The sequence below is a fragment of the Euprymna scolopes genome, chromosome 12 (genome assembly GCF_053919585.1).
Source record: "Euprymna scolopes isolate OS-2025 chromosome 12, ASM5391958v1, whole genome shotgun sequence".
Lineage (NCBI taxonomy): Eukaryota > Metazoa > Mollusca > Cephalopoda > Sepiida > Sepiolidae > Euprymna > Euprymna scolopes.
In genome coordinates this window covers 89,729,123-89,741,710 of record NC_136493.1, presented here as the reverse complement: position 1 = coordinate 89,741,710, position 12,588 = coordinate 89,729,123, and the positions used below count along the sequence as shown (strand labels likewise).

At 34.3% G+C, this 12,588-nt stretch overlaps 1 protein-coding gene across 1 annotated transcript in view; it reads left to right on the top strand.

The window, feature by feature from the left end:
- The first annotated feature begins 8,591 nt into the window (after window positions 1-8,591).
- Window positions 8,592-12,588, top strand: part of LOC145291620 (uncharacterized) — a 6,243-nt gene continuing 2,246 nt past the window's right edge. Inside the window, exon 1 of the mRNA XM_080137696.1 lies at window positions 8,592-8,986. Within this exon, the coding sequence (XP_079993822.1) occupies window positions 8,951-8,986 (36 nt within the window). The 5' untranslated portion in view covers window positions 8,592-8,950. The remainder of the gene's footprint in view (window positions 8,987-12,588) is intronic.

Sequence of the window (12,588 nt, the reverse complement as noted above, 5' to 3'; positions counted from 1 at the left end):
AATCCGAGTTTAAAAACCTACTCCACATGGGGATAATACGGCCCTCAAAAAGTGCTTGATCATCACCACTCCACATGGTACAGAAAGCTGACAACACCACATGGCACCTATGCAGAGATTTTAGATGCTTAAATGCAAAAACAGTTCCTATCTCCCATATCCATGACTTCACCAATGGACTCCAAGGCGCCACAATTTTCTCCAAACTGGACCTCGTAAAGGCATATTTTCAAATTCCAGTCACAGAAGAAGACATTCATAAAACCGCACTAACCACACCATTTGGCCTTTACGAGTTCCTAAGGATGCCTTTCGGACTGAGAAACGCCTGTCAAACTTTCCAGCGTTTGATTGACAAAGTTTTCAGAGGTCTGCCGTTCATATTCGCATATGTGGACGACGTTTTAATCGCCAGCAGAAACCTCAAAGAACACTGGCTACACCTGGAACAAACTTTCGAAAGACTGTCACATTTTGGTCTGAAACTAAACACCGATAAATGTGTTTTTGGCAACCAGGAAGTTCAATTTCTTGGACATTTAATCAACAAGGATGGAATCTCCCCTTTGTCTGAAAAAGTAAGTGCCATTTCAAATTTCCCTCTACCGACATCTGTCAGACAACTATGCCGTTTTGTAGGCATAATTAACTATTACCAACGCTTTTTGCCTAACTGTTCCACGTTACTCGAACCTCTAACGGATTGTTAAAAAACCGAACCAAAAACCAACAGTTAGTTTTGGAAGGACCTGCACTACAGGCCTTTGAACAATCGAAAACTGCTTTGGCAAACTTCACCAAACTTACATATATCCAAGATAGAAATGCAACGGAACTTACACTTACGACAGATGCATCGGAAATAGTAGTAGGAGCTGTCATTCACCAAATTTCTGACAACAAAATGACCCTTATTTCATTCTTCTCTTCCAAGCGCAGACTAAATATAGTACTTTCTCGAGAGAGTTACTTGCAATTTACCTTGTAATTAAGCACTTTAAACATCTCCTTGAAGGCAGAAAATTTTCCATTTATATAGATCATAAACTTCTAACATTTGCTCTACACACACGTTGACAAATACGGTCCACGTGAAATTCGACATCTTGACTATATAGCTCAATATTCTACCAATATATGGTATGTAAAAGGACAAGAAAACGTTGTAGCTGACGCTTTATCTCACGCAACAATTGCTTCTTTAAATTCCACTCCACTAAGTATGGAATTAATAGCACAAGAGCAATTAGCCGATACCACGCTCCCAGCTATAATGAACAAAACTTCACTGAAGCTGAAAGAAATGCCAATACCGTTTGGAACAACAAATTCCTATTGTGATGTTTCACAAAAACACCCTCGCCCTTATATTTCACCCAGCCTCAGAGGACAAGTTTTCCAGCACTTCCACAATTTGTCCCACCCAGGAAAACGCGCCATCGTGAAATTAATAGGGGAACGTTTTGTTTGGCCTAATATGAATACGGACATCCGTAGTTGGACAAAAACTTGCATTCCATTGACAAAAAAACAAAGTTCATAGGCACACAAAATCACCTTCAGGAACTTTCAGTGTACCAGATGCTAGGTTTACTCATGTTCATATCGACTTGGTTGGACCCTTGCCCACTTCAAAAGGACATACCCACATCCTTACTATAGTCGATAGATTCAGCAGATTTCCGACAGCAATACCAGTGAAAGACATATCAGCCACAACAATAGCCAAAGCGATTTTACAAGATTGGATAGCAATTTTCGGAGTGCCCTTCATGATCACAATGGACAGGGGCACACAGTTTCAATCAACTCTTTTCACTGAATTCAACCATTTGTTGGGAACAAGGCACATTAAAACTACTGCCTACCACCCTTATGCAACTGGTATGGTGGAACGGTTTCATAGACAATTAAAAGCATCTTTGGCTATGAACGAAAACAAAGCGGACTGGTCAGACAATTTGCCGCTCATTCTCCTAGCAATTCGCAACACTGTGAAGGACGATTTGCAGAGCACACCTGCAGAATTAGTTTTCAGTTCAGCACTGATTTTACTGGGACAATTCTGCGAAAACAATACAGACATTTCCCCAATGACAACTTTTGTAATGGATTTAAAACATAAAATGTCACGATTAAAATTCACCCAACCAAAAAGCCAGACACAAACATTTTCATTCCAAGCGATATTCACACCTGTAAATATGTTTTTATCAGGAACGACGCAGTCAAAAACCACTCTGTCCAAATTATTCTGGACCTTATCTAGTTCTCGACAGAAGTGAAAAGTACTTTACCATTTTAAAAAGATATAAAAAAGACACTATTGCAATAGACAGACTTAAACCTGCATTCATAGACGAACAATTACACATTTCTCCTACTCCAATTCAAGAACATACACACTCACAAACTGACAATGAATTTACAAAAAACAATACACCACAAACAACAACAAAAACAGGCCAAAAAGTTCATTGGCCAAAACATTTCAAACAATACATTAAAAAAATATATATATATATATATACATAAAAAAAAACAAAAACAAAATATGTTTCTCTTGTATATATATTTTTTCACCTCAGGAGGGGGAGTCTTGTTCGAACATGTTTTTTTACTCACATACATACACCCACATGTACGCACGCACACACGCACACATACACACGTACATATATTCACGGTCACGTACATACGCTCACATTCACGTGCATACACACACATGCTAACGTACACACATGTACGCACACATACGCACACATGGGCAATGTCACTTCTCTTTAAAGGAAATCCAGACGTGCGCAGTCAGAACACTGACCCTGGTATAAAAGCCAACAACAATGTTCAACTTCCTCTTTCTTCCCTTTTGCCTTGGTTCGTCAACCAGACAAGTTTGCGTCCACAGCTTGTGGCCTGAAGACACTTCCACGTGGACGACTGCTACCATGCACGCGGTGCTTTACTGAGGTCAACCTCCTCTATCTTTCTTTTTCTACATGCTGGACTGCCCTTTCTCTTTCCCCTACTTTATTCCTCTTTTTTCCACGCACGTAGTCATCAATGATTGAACTGAACACATGTTCCACCTAAACCATTTATTTTCAACAGAAAATAAACGACATGTTTATTTTATTCAGCAATTGAGTTTTTTTCCTTCCTTCCATTCATTTCATTATATTCTTTTTGTAGCAAGTTAGGATCATTATATCCTGGTCCGCAACAAACAATGGTGACCCCTTAATTTAAAATGAAATGAATGTGTTTGAACGAAACACGCGGTGTAAACTAAACTCTTCCACACAAATCCCCGACATGCATGAAAAATAATTTTTCTTTAAAAAAACAAAAAAAAAAACAAACAAACTTGTCGACCACGTGGAGGAACATTTTCGAACCGCGCACAAGAAATTGAAGGTTGAATACAAGATGGAAAAAAAAGTAAATTCGCACATTTTTTTTTTTATTTCAATTCAGGCTAGGCCGAAAAGTTGCTGAATTAGCTTGCAGTATTAATGAAGCGTTTGGTCCACGAACTACTACTGAACGCTCAGCACAATAGTGAATTAAGAAATTTTCTGGCAACGATGAGTCTTGAAGATGATGAGTGTAGTGGTCGGCCTTCGGATGTTAACAACAATCAATTAAGAGCTTTAGTCGATGTCAATCCACGCATAACTATTTGAGAACTTGCTTCTGAAGTAGAGATAATGTATACAACAATTTCCAACCACTCTCAAAAGAGATTGGATGGACAAAAAACTTGATAAATGGGTGCCTCACAAATTGAACAACAATCAAAAGATACGCTGTTATGAAGTGTCATCTTTCCTTCTCTTATGCAACAAGAACGTCTCGTTTCTTAACTGGATTGTGACTTGTGATGAAAAGTGTGTTCTTTATGACAACCGCCAACACTCAGCTCAGCTTTGGAGGTGAGGATTTACATCTTACTTTTTTTTTTGTTTTTTTTTATTTACATATTAAAATATACTGGAATGGTTAAATAAAAAAAATATATTTAATTTTGGGTCACAAAGGTTACCAATTTATAAAATTTTTTATCGATTTATTTTTTGGGGAAAAACAAGAAGTTGGAAAATATATTAAAATTATTTAAGTTTTACAAAATTTAAAAAAAATTACTTATTATTTACATTTGATAGTTTTTACCTGTGTAATTGCAAACGATTTCCAAAATTCTTTCTTTTTTTTTTTTTCAATGATTGAATTTTTCAAGGTTTGTGAAAAAAATGTGGAAGATTCGTTCTTAAAAATTATTATGAATAAACAGAATCTTACTGTTTTATAATTTAAACAAAAATATTTTAATGAATAACGTTTTTGAATAGTGAATAAAAAAGTATATTATGAAATCGAATGTGAATAATTTTTTCTACGGAAGGCCGATGACACAGAAACTTGTTCACAGTTCATTAATAAGAATCGTAGTGTTACTTGTTTCTTTTGTCAGAATAAAACTATCATTTCTAAACCAAATAACTGAAACAATTATGATTTAAAATTTAATTAAATTTCTTTGTGCGTGGCGTGTTTTACAATCTGTTAATATTAAATAAAAATGTAACATTTAGTTTATGTCCATACAAAAATTTTGTATGGAAAATAAGTTTCCAATTTAAGGATTTCGTTAAGATTTATAAAAAAAAAAAAAAAAAAAAAGGAGGCAATTAAGTAATTAAAAGTAAGAGGCTTGCTTTCCGCGAAAGTTTCGACTACACATTGTGTTCAGTTGGGTTTCTATTTGTTTTCAACCTGTGGTCAATACTTCATTTCAGTATGGAGGGGTCTTTTTTGTGATTTGTGGAAGTTTATTTTATTTTATTTAATAATATATTGTACTGACCAAAGATTTAGGTCACAAAACCAAAACCACTACTACCATCCTCTCCAGCACTATATTAAACCTTCCTCTTCGCTACAGTGTAAAAGACAATTCTCACTTCTTAACCCTTCCTTACACCTAGTCACCCTGCTTACTGAATCCTCTCCTACCAGCCTGCTGCTACCATCCAAGTAGAGCACGCTGGTGCCTTTTCAACGAGAACGAGGCAGAGTTCACTGAGTCGCCGTCCAGTACACACGTGTTTTGACGACTGCTATACTCATGTCATCTTACCATGTTCGCAGTGTTAACAGAAAATAAAATAATCCTTCAAATTAGTATTTGTATTCTGTCTTATTCAAACGAGATAACAGCAAATATTACAATATCTTAGCAGGAAATAAAGATGGGAAATTAAATTTAAGTGCATTATGTAACAACTTTACAATCATAGTCTAAACCAATCAAGTGAACATAAGTAACAAAGCCATTTGCTCTGTTTGTGAGAGAAATATATAGAAAAAGGCTTATTGTTCTATTCAAGAATCAAGGCCAGGATCAGATATATTTGTATTTGTACTGTTTTTTTCCACCCATATTTTTAATGTTTTATAAGACTTGTTCTTCATATATCTGCGACGCCATTGTTATATTCTCATTTTTTTTTTTTTTTTGTTATTTTGTGACATTCAAATCTAATTCTGTCAGTTAACAGGTTCTATATCAAACTGAAAATTTTGTTTTAATTACTGTCTGCTAATATATATATATATATATATATATATATATATATATATATATATATATGTGTGTGTGTGTGTGTGTGTGTGTGTGTATATATATATATATATGTATATATATATGTATATATACTCGGGTATTGAAACAAGTGGCTATTTGTAGCAGCGGGATGTGAGCATGTTTATATAACAATAAACAAGTATATATATATATATATATATATATATATATATATATATATATATATATATATATATATATATATATATATATATATATATATATATATATATATATATATATATATATATATATATATATATATATGTGTGTGTATATACATATATATATGTATATATATATTTTTTTTTTTTTTCTGGATATCCTATCTATATATGTTTGTTTCATAATATTTCAAGCCAAAGGAAAGACTTGTTTCACTTGAATAATGATTAAACAAAAACTTTAAAACGATATAATATATATTTGTTCTATGTTTCCCCCCCCCTATATTTTTAATATTTATGAGACCTGTTTTTTTTGCGTATAACTGCGACGCCATACTAATTTCTCATTTTTTTTTTTTTTTTTTTTTTTTCATGTTTTGGTTATTTTGTGACGTTCAAATCAAATTTTGTCGGTTTTATTCAATGTAAAAAAAATAATGTTTATATGCGATTTAAACCCTGATCTTTCCTCTTCAATATAGAGTAAAATTACGATGAATTAATTTCGTTTAACTAGTTTTACTTCCATTTTTTGTTTTAGGTGTCGACAATTAGTGTCATGCCTACAATTAGTTCTTGAATATATTTATTTCTACAAAAACTAAGGAATTTGTTTATCGCCAGGAATGGTAGGTAAATAGTTAGATATAGTGCCCAAGGCGACGTTATCTTTGATTTCCTGCAAGTCACTCATGACGTGCGGAATTGTGAAACTGATGAGAAATTATTGTCAATGAATAATTACAAAATAAACCAGTCATGGAAATACCTGATGCAAAAATAAACACATACATTTTTTTTTTTTACTTGATCAAGGACAGCTATTTTTCTATCTCTCTTTTTCTTTTCTTAATTTCATAAACACTCTCTTGCTGTACCTCTCTCTCTCTCTCTCTCTCTCTCTCTTTCACTTTCTCTCTTCCCTCTCTTTTTCTTACCCTCCCAGTCCTCCCACCTTTCTTGTGTGTTTTATTTGGAAAAGTTTTATCTTTTGGAAATTACGGATGTATATCGAACAAAGCCAACTTAAACTTTTTTAAAAAGAAAAGACAAAGGGGGAAAAAAACGATTTTTACTTTTATGTTTTTTTTTATTATTGTTATTATATGCGTCCAAACCTCTAGATAAAAGGTTTTGTCCGTCGGTCAGTTAGTTGATCTCTTTTGTTTATTATTGAGTCATCTCTTATCAAGACTCAAAAGTCATTCAAGGATAAGGGTTAATGAGTGTTGGGTAGACTGTGAGACAACACTTTGATTATTGGTAATGGCAGAATTTGTTTAGGGTTTAATTATTTAAGAGGACAGCTCAACAAGAACTTGTTTACATTAAATTTAAAAGTGACCATGCTATAGTCAGTTGGGAAGCAGCCCCGTGGTATTGCATTCCACAGGGGGACAGTTCTAGGAAAGAAACTCTGTTCATGGAATTTTCGTTTAATTTTAAGCACTGATATTAAGGGAAATTATTGACAGTTATTGTAACGACGAGTATTTGGTGCAAATATTTTGCGGGGGGGGGGGCAGAGCATAGATTGAAGCTCAGTTGAGGACAATTTTGGTCAATCTTTCCGGGTATAAAATAGGATTTTTACATGCGTCCACACATATCCATAAGAGGCTTTGTCCGTCCGTATGTTTGTCCAAAAATTGGCATATTTTAATGGTAGAAATAATAAGAGGCTTTCTTTCCATACTGCATGGTCTTAATGAAGTGCTTTCTTAATAAAAATGCATGTAAACATAGAATGAAGAGGAGACTTCTGGAGTTGGGTAGATTTCTCATATAACTAAAATAATAAAAAAAATATAACCTTAATCCTATCACTGGACTTAAATAAATCCATGATTTAGAAAAGTGTGCTTTGCCCATGCATAGAGTATTATTACAACATTTGTGCTGGTACATCTGTCTCTTCCTCTTAGACAGGGGTCCCAAAAAGTCTCCAATCTAGTAGGTCCCACACTATCAACCAAGCCCCAACCTCTGTCTCATCGCCACAATGTTGCATCCATGTGCCTGTTTTACATGTATTTTAATGGAACGTTTTCTGACAAACTCCATATAAATACTCCTGACTAACTGACTAATCAGTAAAATTCCACCCTTTCACTGTAGAGGTCCCTAAATGCCAGAAAGTTTTCTACTCTAATACTTTATTCCCTTCAGCTGCTAGACTTTGGAATTCCTTCCCTTTTTCCTACTTTCTTGATTGTACTAACTTGCAGAAATTTAAATGTAATGTGGACATTTTGGTGGTCAACTCTCTAGATGGTGGCCCTTTAAGCGTTGTCTCTAATAGTGTCCCCTTACATTTCAAGTGGCAATATGCCTTGTTTAGATTTTGCAATGCATACTTCAGTGTTAAATCCCTATTACACAAGTACCATTTCGGAGGGTGTCCATTGTCTCTCAAGACAGAAGAGCGTCAACTTGTGCGTTCGTCTTTCTGTGTGTATGCGTGTGTGTCTGTGTGTGCATGTGTGCTTTCTTTGGGAAATATTGCCCCTTTTTTCTACCTTTTTCTTTTTTGTGTTTGTTAGCGAATAGGTAGCTCTTATCTCAACTTTGACAACCACCCACGCAGCGATTACGAAACAACAACAAAAAAAAAAAAAAAAACACGTAAAATAACTACACCCCAAACTGGGATGTTTTTAGGCAAATAATGTCATCCACGGAAAACATTTCCTGGTCATTTATATAAAAAAAAAAAAAAAAAAAAAAATCAATGACGGATTAAAACACACCCTGAAATGGGATTGACAAGAATAAGAAGGAAAAGGAAAGAAAACGAATGAGGGGGAAAAAAAGGAGAAAAGATCATATTTTTGACTGATTAGAAAAATTCCAGTGGAATTTCTGAAATAATTCACATAGTAAATAAAGGTAATGTCTGCTTATAAAAATGGTGCACTGAAAATAAATGGTCATAATCTCTCAGGTGGCCACAGCTGAACAATCAACTTCATATCCCAATTGACGTATTAAAAGACAAAGTTGAAAAGATTTAAAGAAAAATAATCACCAGAGAGCCGGCAAAGCATAAAAAACGTATTAAAAGAAAATACGATTTATATTAAGAGATTTTGCTTCTATAAATTATCTGAGTCTTTTATTTGAAGCATAAGGTGATATGATTGGCACTGTAATCATGAAGTCTTGCATTCAGGTAAGCTGTCTTCATTTTAACTTTAGGAGCGGGGGGGGGGATTATTATAGAAAATTGTCAGCACTTGTGCATTACTGTCACTAAACAACTTTTTGGTTTCATTTTAAAGAGCACAGAACAAAGGGAGACAATGCAATTTCAAAACTAGGAAGATCGAAAATGTCAACGATAATACAATAACACAAATTAAAAGAGTAATTATCTGAACATTTACTGAATTAAAATAAAATTTATAAAATTGTATTGTCTCCCCCTGTTCTGCGCTCTTCATGAAGAAACCAAGAAAGTTGTTCTGTGTTGTAAGTGCCAAATTACCAAAACGAATTTCCATGTTATAATGAAATGAAATGTTAACCTCAAATGTTTTGACCTCAAATGCTGTTGACCTCAAATATAAGATTTTGCAACAGAATTTCAGTTCACTCTATAATGAAAACATCTTTCATAATTTTTTAGATGAGGATTGATAATTTCTATTATTTGTATTATTCGGACTACTGTTCTCATCTTGAGTGTTATTCGCACAATGTTTCAGCCAATATAACTTCTAACCTACTTCATATGTATCTAGCTTATATGACTCAGAAATCTTTACCTCGAACTCGAGAATTTATATGAAACTAGTGGGGGTACCCGGAGTTGCTGGGGTGTGGAGAGGTTTTATGATAAGGGTATTGGGCAACAGAGAGAAACAAAAGAAAAAAAATTAAATAACCCTCTTAAAATATGAAAATAGCAGCAAGTACCCATATGAACATAAAAAAATTAGCCGCAGTAGCCAGGCTCAAAAAGGAAAAGGAAGTGAAAAAAAGTGAACAGTTTAGTCACCACACCCACCACACATATGACGTCACCGACGTTTAAAATAAGCTTAGTCATTGTAAGGCGCATGATGACTTTGCAAAAATGTCTAAAAACTGACTCCTCCTTGTATAAAACGGCCTATTTTACAGTCAAAGAATTAATGTTTTAGACCAATTTTTGGATATTTGTCGACTGAGAGACTGACCTTTCAAACAATACCAATTTTGTCAGTGTTCATCATGTTTATTGAAAGTTTTTAGCAGTCATACAAACACACACACATTTTGCCATTTATATATATAGAAGATTAACGGAGGTGCCCCGCGTTTCCCGGGTGTTTACGTGGTGTAGTAAGAAGCCGCAGGTGGGGGTGAGTGGTAAAAACAGAAGTAACGGGGGTGCCCGGGTGTGTGTAGGTGGTGTAGTAAGGAACCTCGGGAGAGGTGTAAAAGAAAAAAGGGGATGACTTTCAAAAATATCGGCGAGAAAAGTGACCTCTCCTTGTAGAAAAGTGCCCAGTTGAGGGTAGAGGAATTAATGTTTTTAGCCAATTTTTCGGTATTTGTCGTCCGAAGGGTCGAGCTTCAAAACGATACCAATCTTGTGAAAATCCATTGCCTCTGTCAAAAGTTTTAGGCAGACATCCATCCATCCATACATACATACATACATGTAAACAGACAGGTGAGATTTATATAAAAGATAATATACTGACCTATTAGTTAATCTATGGGAGTAGATTGTTCTCGTTCCATCAGCCAATTACCATGTAGAACTTTTAAGTAATTTTTATTTTATTCTGTGTTAGTATCACCTGACACAGAGCACAACAGATAAAAGCTAGAATCAGTTGAAAGTGACATTCGTCCAAAGGTTGAAGGCTCAATCCTCACTACAAGACACTAACAGTAAAACAAAAATTACTTATTTAACATGGCTGATGGAACAAGAAAAAAAGTTTCACTCCCTTAGAAAAGAATGATAAATTATTATTTCTAAAAGTGTCCATCAGTAACAATAACAATAAGATATGTGTGTGTGTGTGTGTGTGTGTGTGTGTGTGTGTGTGTGTATTGTTACCTGCAACATTCTTTAAGATCACTACTGGACAGATGTAACAGATGCAAGTGACGAACTGCAAGCACTCATACCCCTCGACGTAAATACCCCCGACAAACCCGACAAGCAGCTAAATCATACCCCTTCACAGTAGAGATCCCTAGATGTAAGAGAGGCTTCTACTCCGGTAGTTTCTTCCCCAGAACTGCTAGACTTTGGAATTCCCTTCCGGGTTCCTGCTTCCCCAACTGTACTGATATGCAGAAGTTCAAGTGTAACGTGAACCGACATCTTGCTGCCCTATGTCCCTGATAGTAGCCCCCTACATCAAAGTGGCAATGTGCCCTTGTTTGGGGTGAAAACGTAATAAAAACAAAAAGAAAAAAGATGATAAAAAAGGGCGAGTGGAATGAGAGGGGTGAGGGGGGAGAAATGTATTAAAAAAAGAATTCTCATAATATGAATGTTATGAGTTCGATTTCTGTACAGGGTGATGTTTTTTCATTTTCTCATCAATATTACTGAAGACTCAAGGAAGTGACAATGTAAATAAGTGACTGTTTTTAAACAAATTTTGTCATAAAATAATGATGCTGCGTTGTTTTTTTTCCGTTGTTTGATTGATTTCTTAAAATAAAATGTCTTTTTGTCAGTATTGACCAAATCGATAGACAAGTAAATATCATAAGCAAAAAAAAAAAAAAAATGAAAATTTTTATATTGTTAATATTTCTGCATTAGCTTATAGATGTATCAAGTGATTAACCCTTCCTCAGGAGGCATAAAATGTTGAGTTTCATGAGGCAAATTTTTGATTATAAATGATCCTTAGAATTTGAATTCTTTGAATTCTACAAAAGCCAAAGTGAAAACCTCCAGAAAGAGAAAAGTTTCTCTGCACATGTTTCTGAATTTTTTAGATGAGGATTAATAATTTGTATTATTTTGGACTATAGTTCTCATCTTGAATGTTATTTTCACAATGTTTTGACCTTCTTTAGGTGTATATTCCGTCCAGATTCCTGAGTTCGACCAAAATATTTCCTAGTTTGACTGAAAGATTTTTGAAATTGGCAAGATACACATAAAGATGGTCGGAGGTTACATCAGCTGAGATATTGTTAAAATAACATTCAAGATAAGATGTTCAAAGTATCCAAAGACTCCCAAATTCTGCTGTTCAGTTTATGGAAAAAGGGATTGACAATAACGGGCAAATGGAACGAGTGGTGGGAGGATAGGAATGGGTAGTGTGGGTGTATTAAATAAAAGCTTCATAATCTGAAGGTTGTGAGTTCAATCTCTGCTCATGGTAGTACATTTTATTTTTCTTAAATGACGTCACAAAATGATATCGGAGAAAAAAAAACCAAAAAAAAAAAACGGTAAATAGTTCAAATTCTACTGTGATTTTCAAAACGTTGCCAATTTTTTGTAATGGTTTATTGTTTTTGTTTTTTTAAATGTAACACTTATTTCTATGATTGCAATTACTTTATTCAATATACTATAATCGGCTTAAGCAAACATTGAACAAATAAATAAAAGTAACTGAATATCGTTTTTGTTTGCATCCAAGTAATATTGATTGACTAGACGTATCCGTGATCTGTTGGATCACAATCATCACCACTATTATTTATTCAAATTTGATTTTACTTGAAAATTCAAAAAAATTGGTACATATATGTTCTTGCATAATTAGCATTTATAAATATGTGTACTTTTCCATCATCATC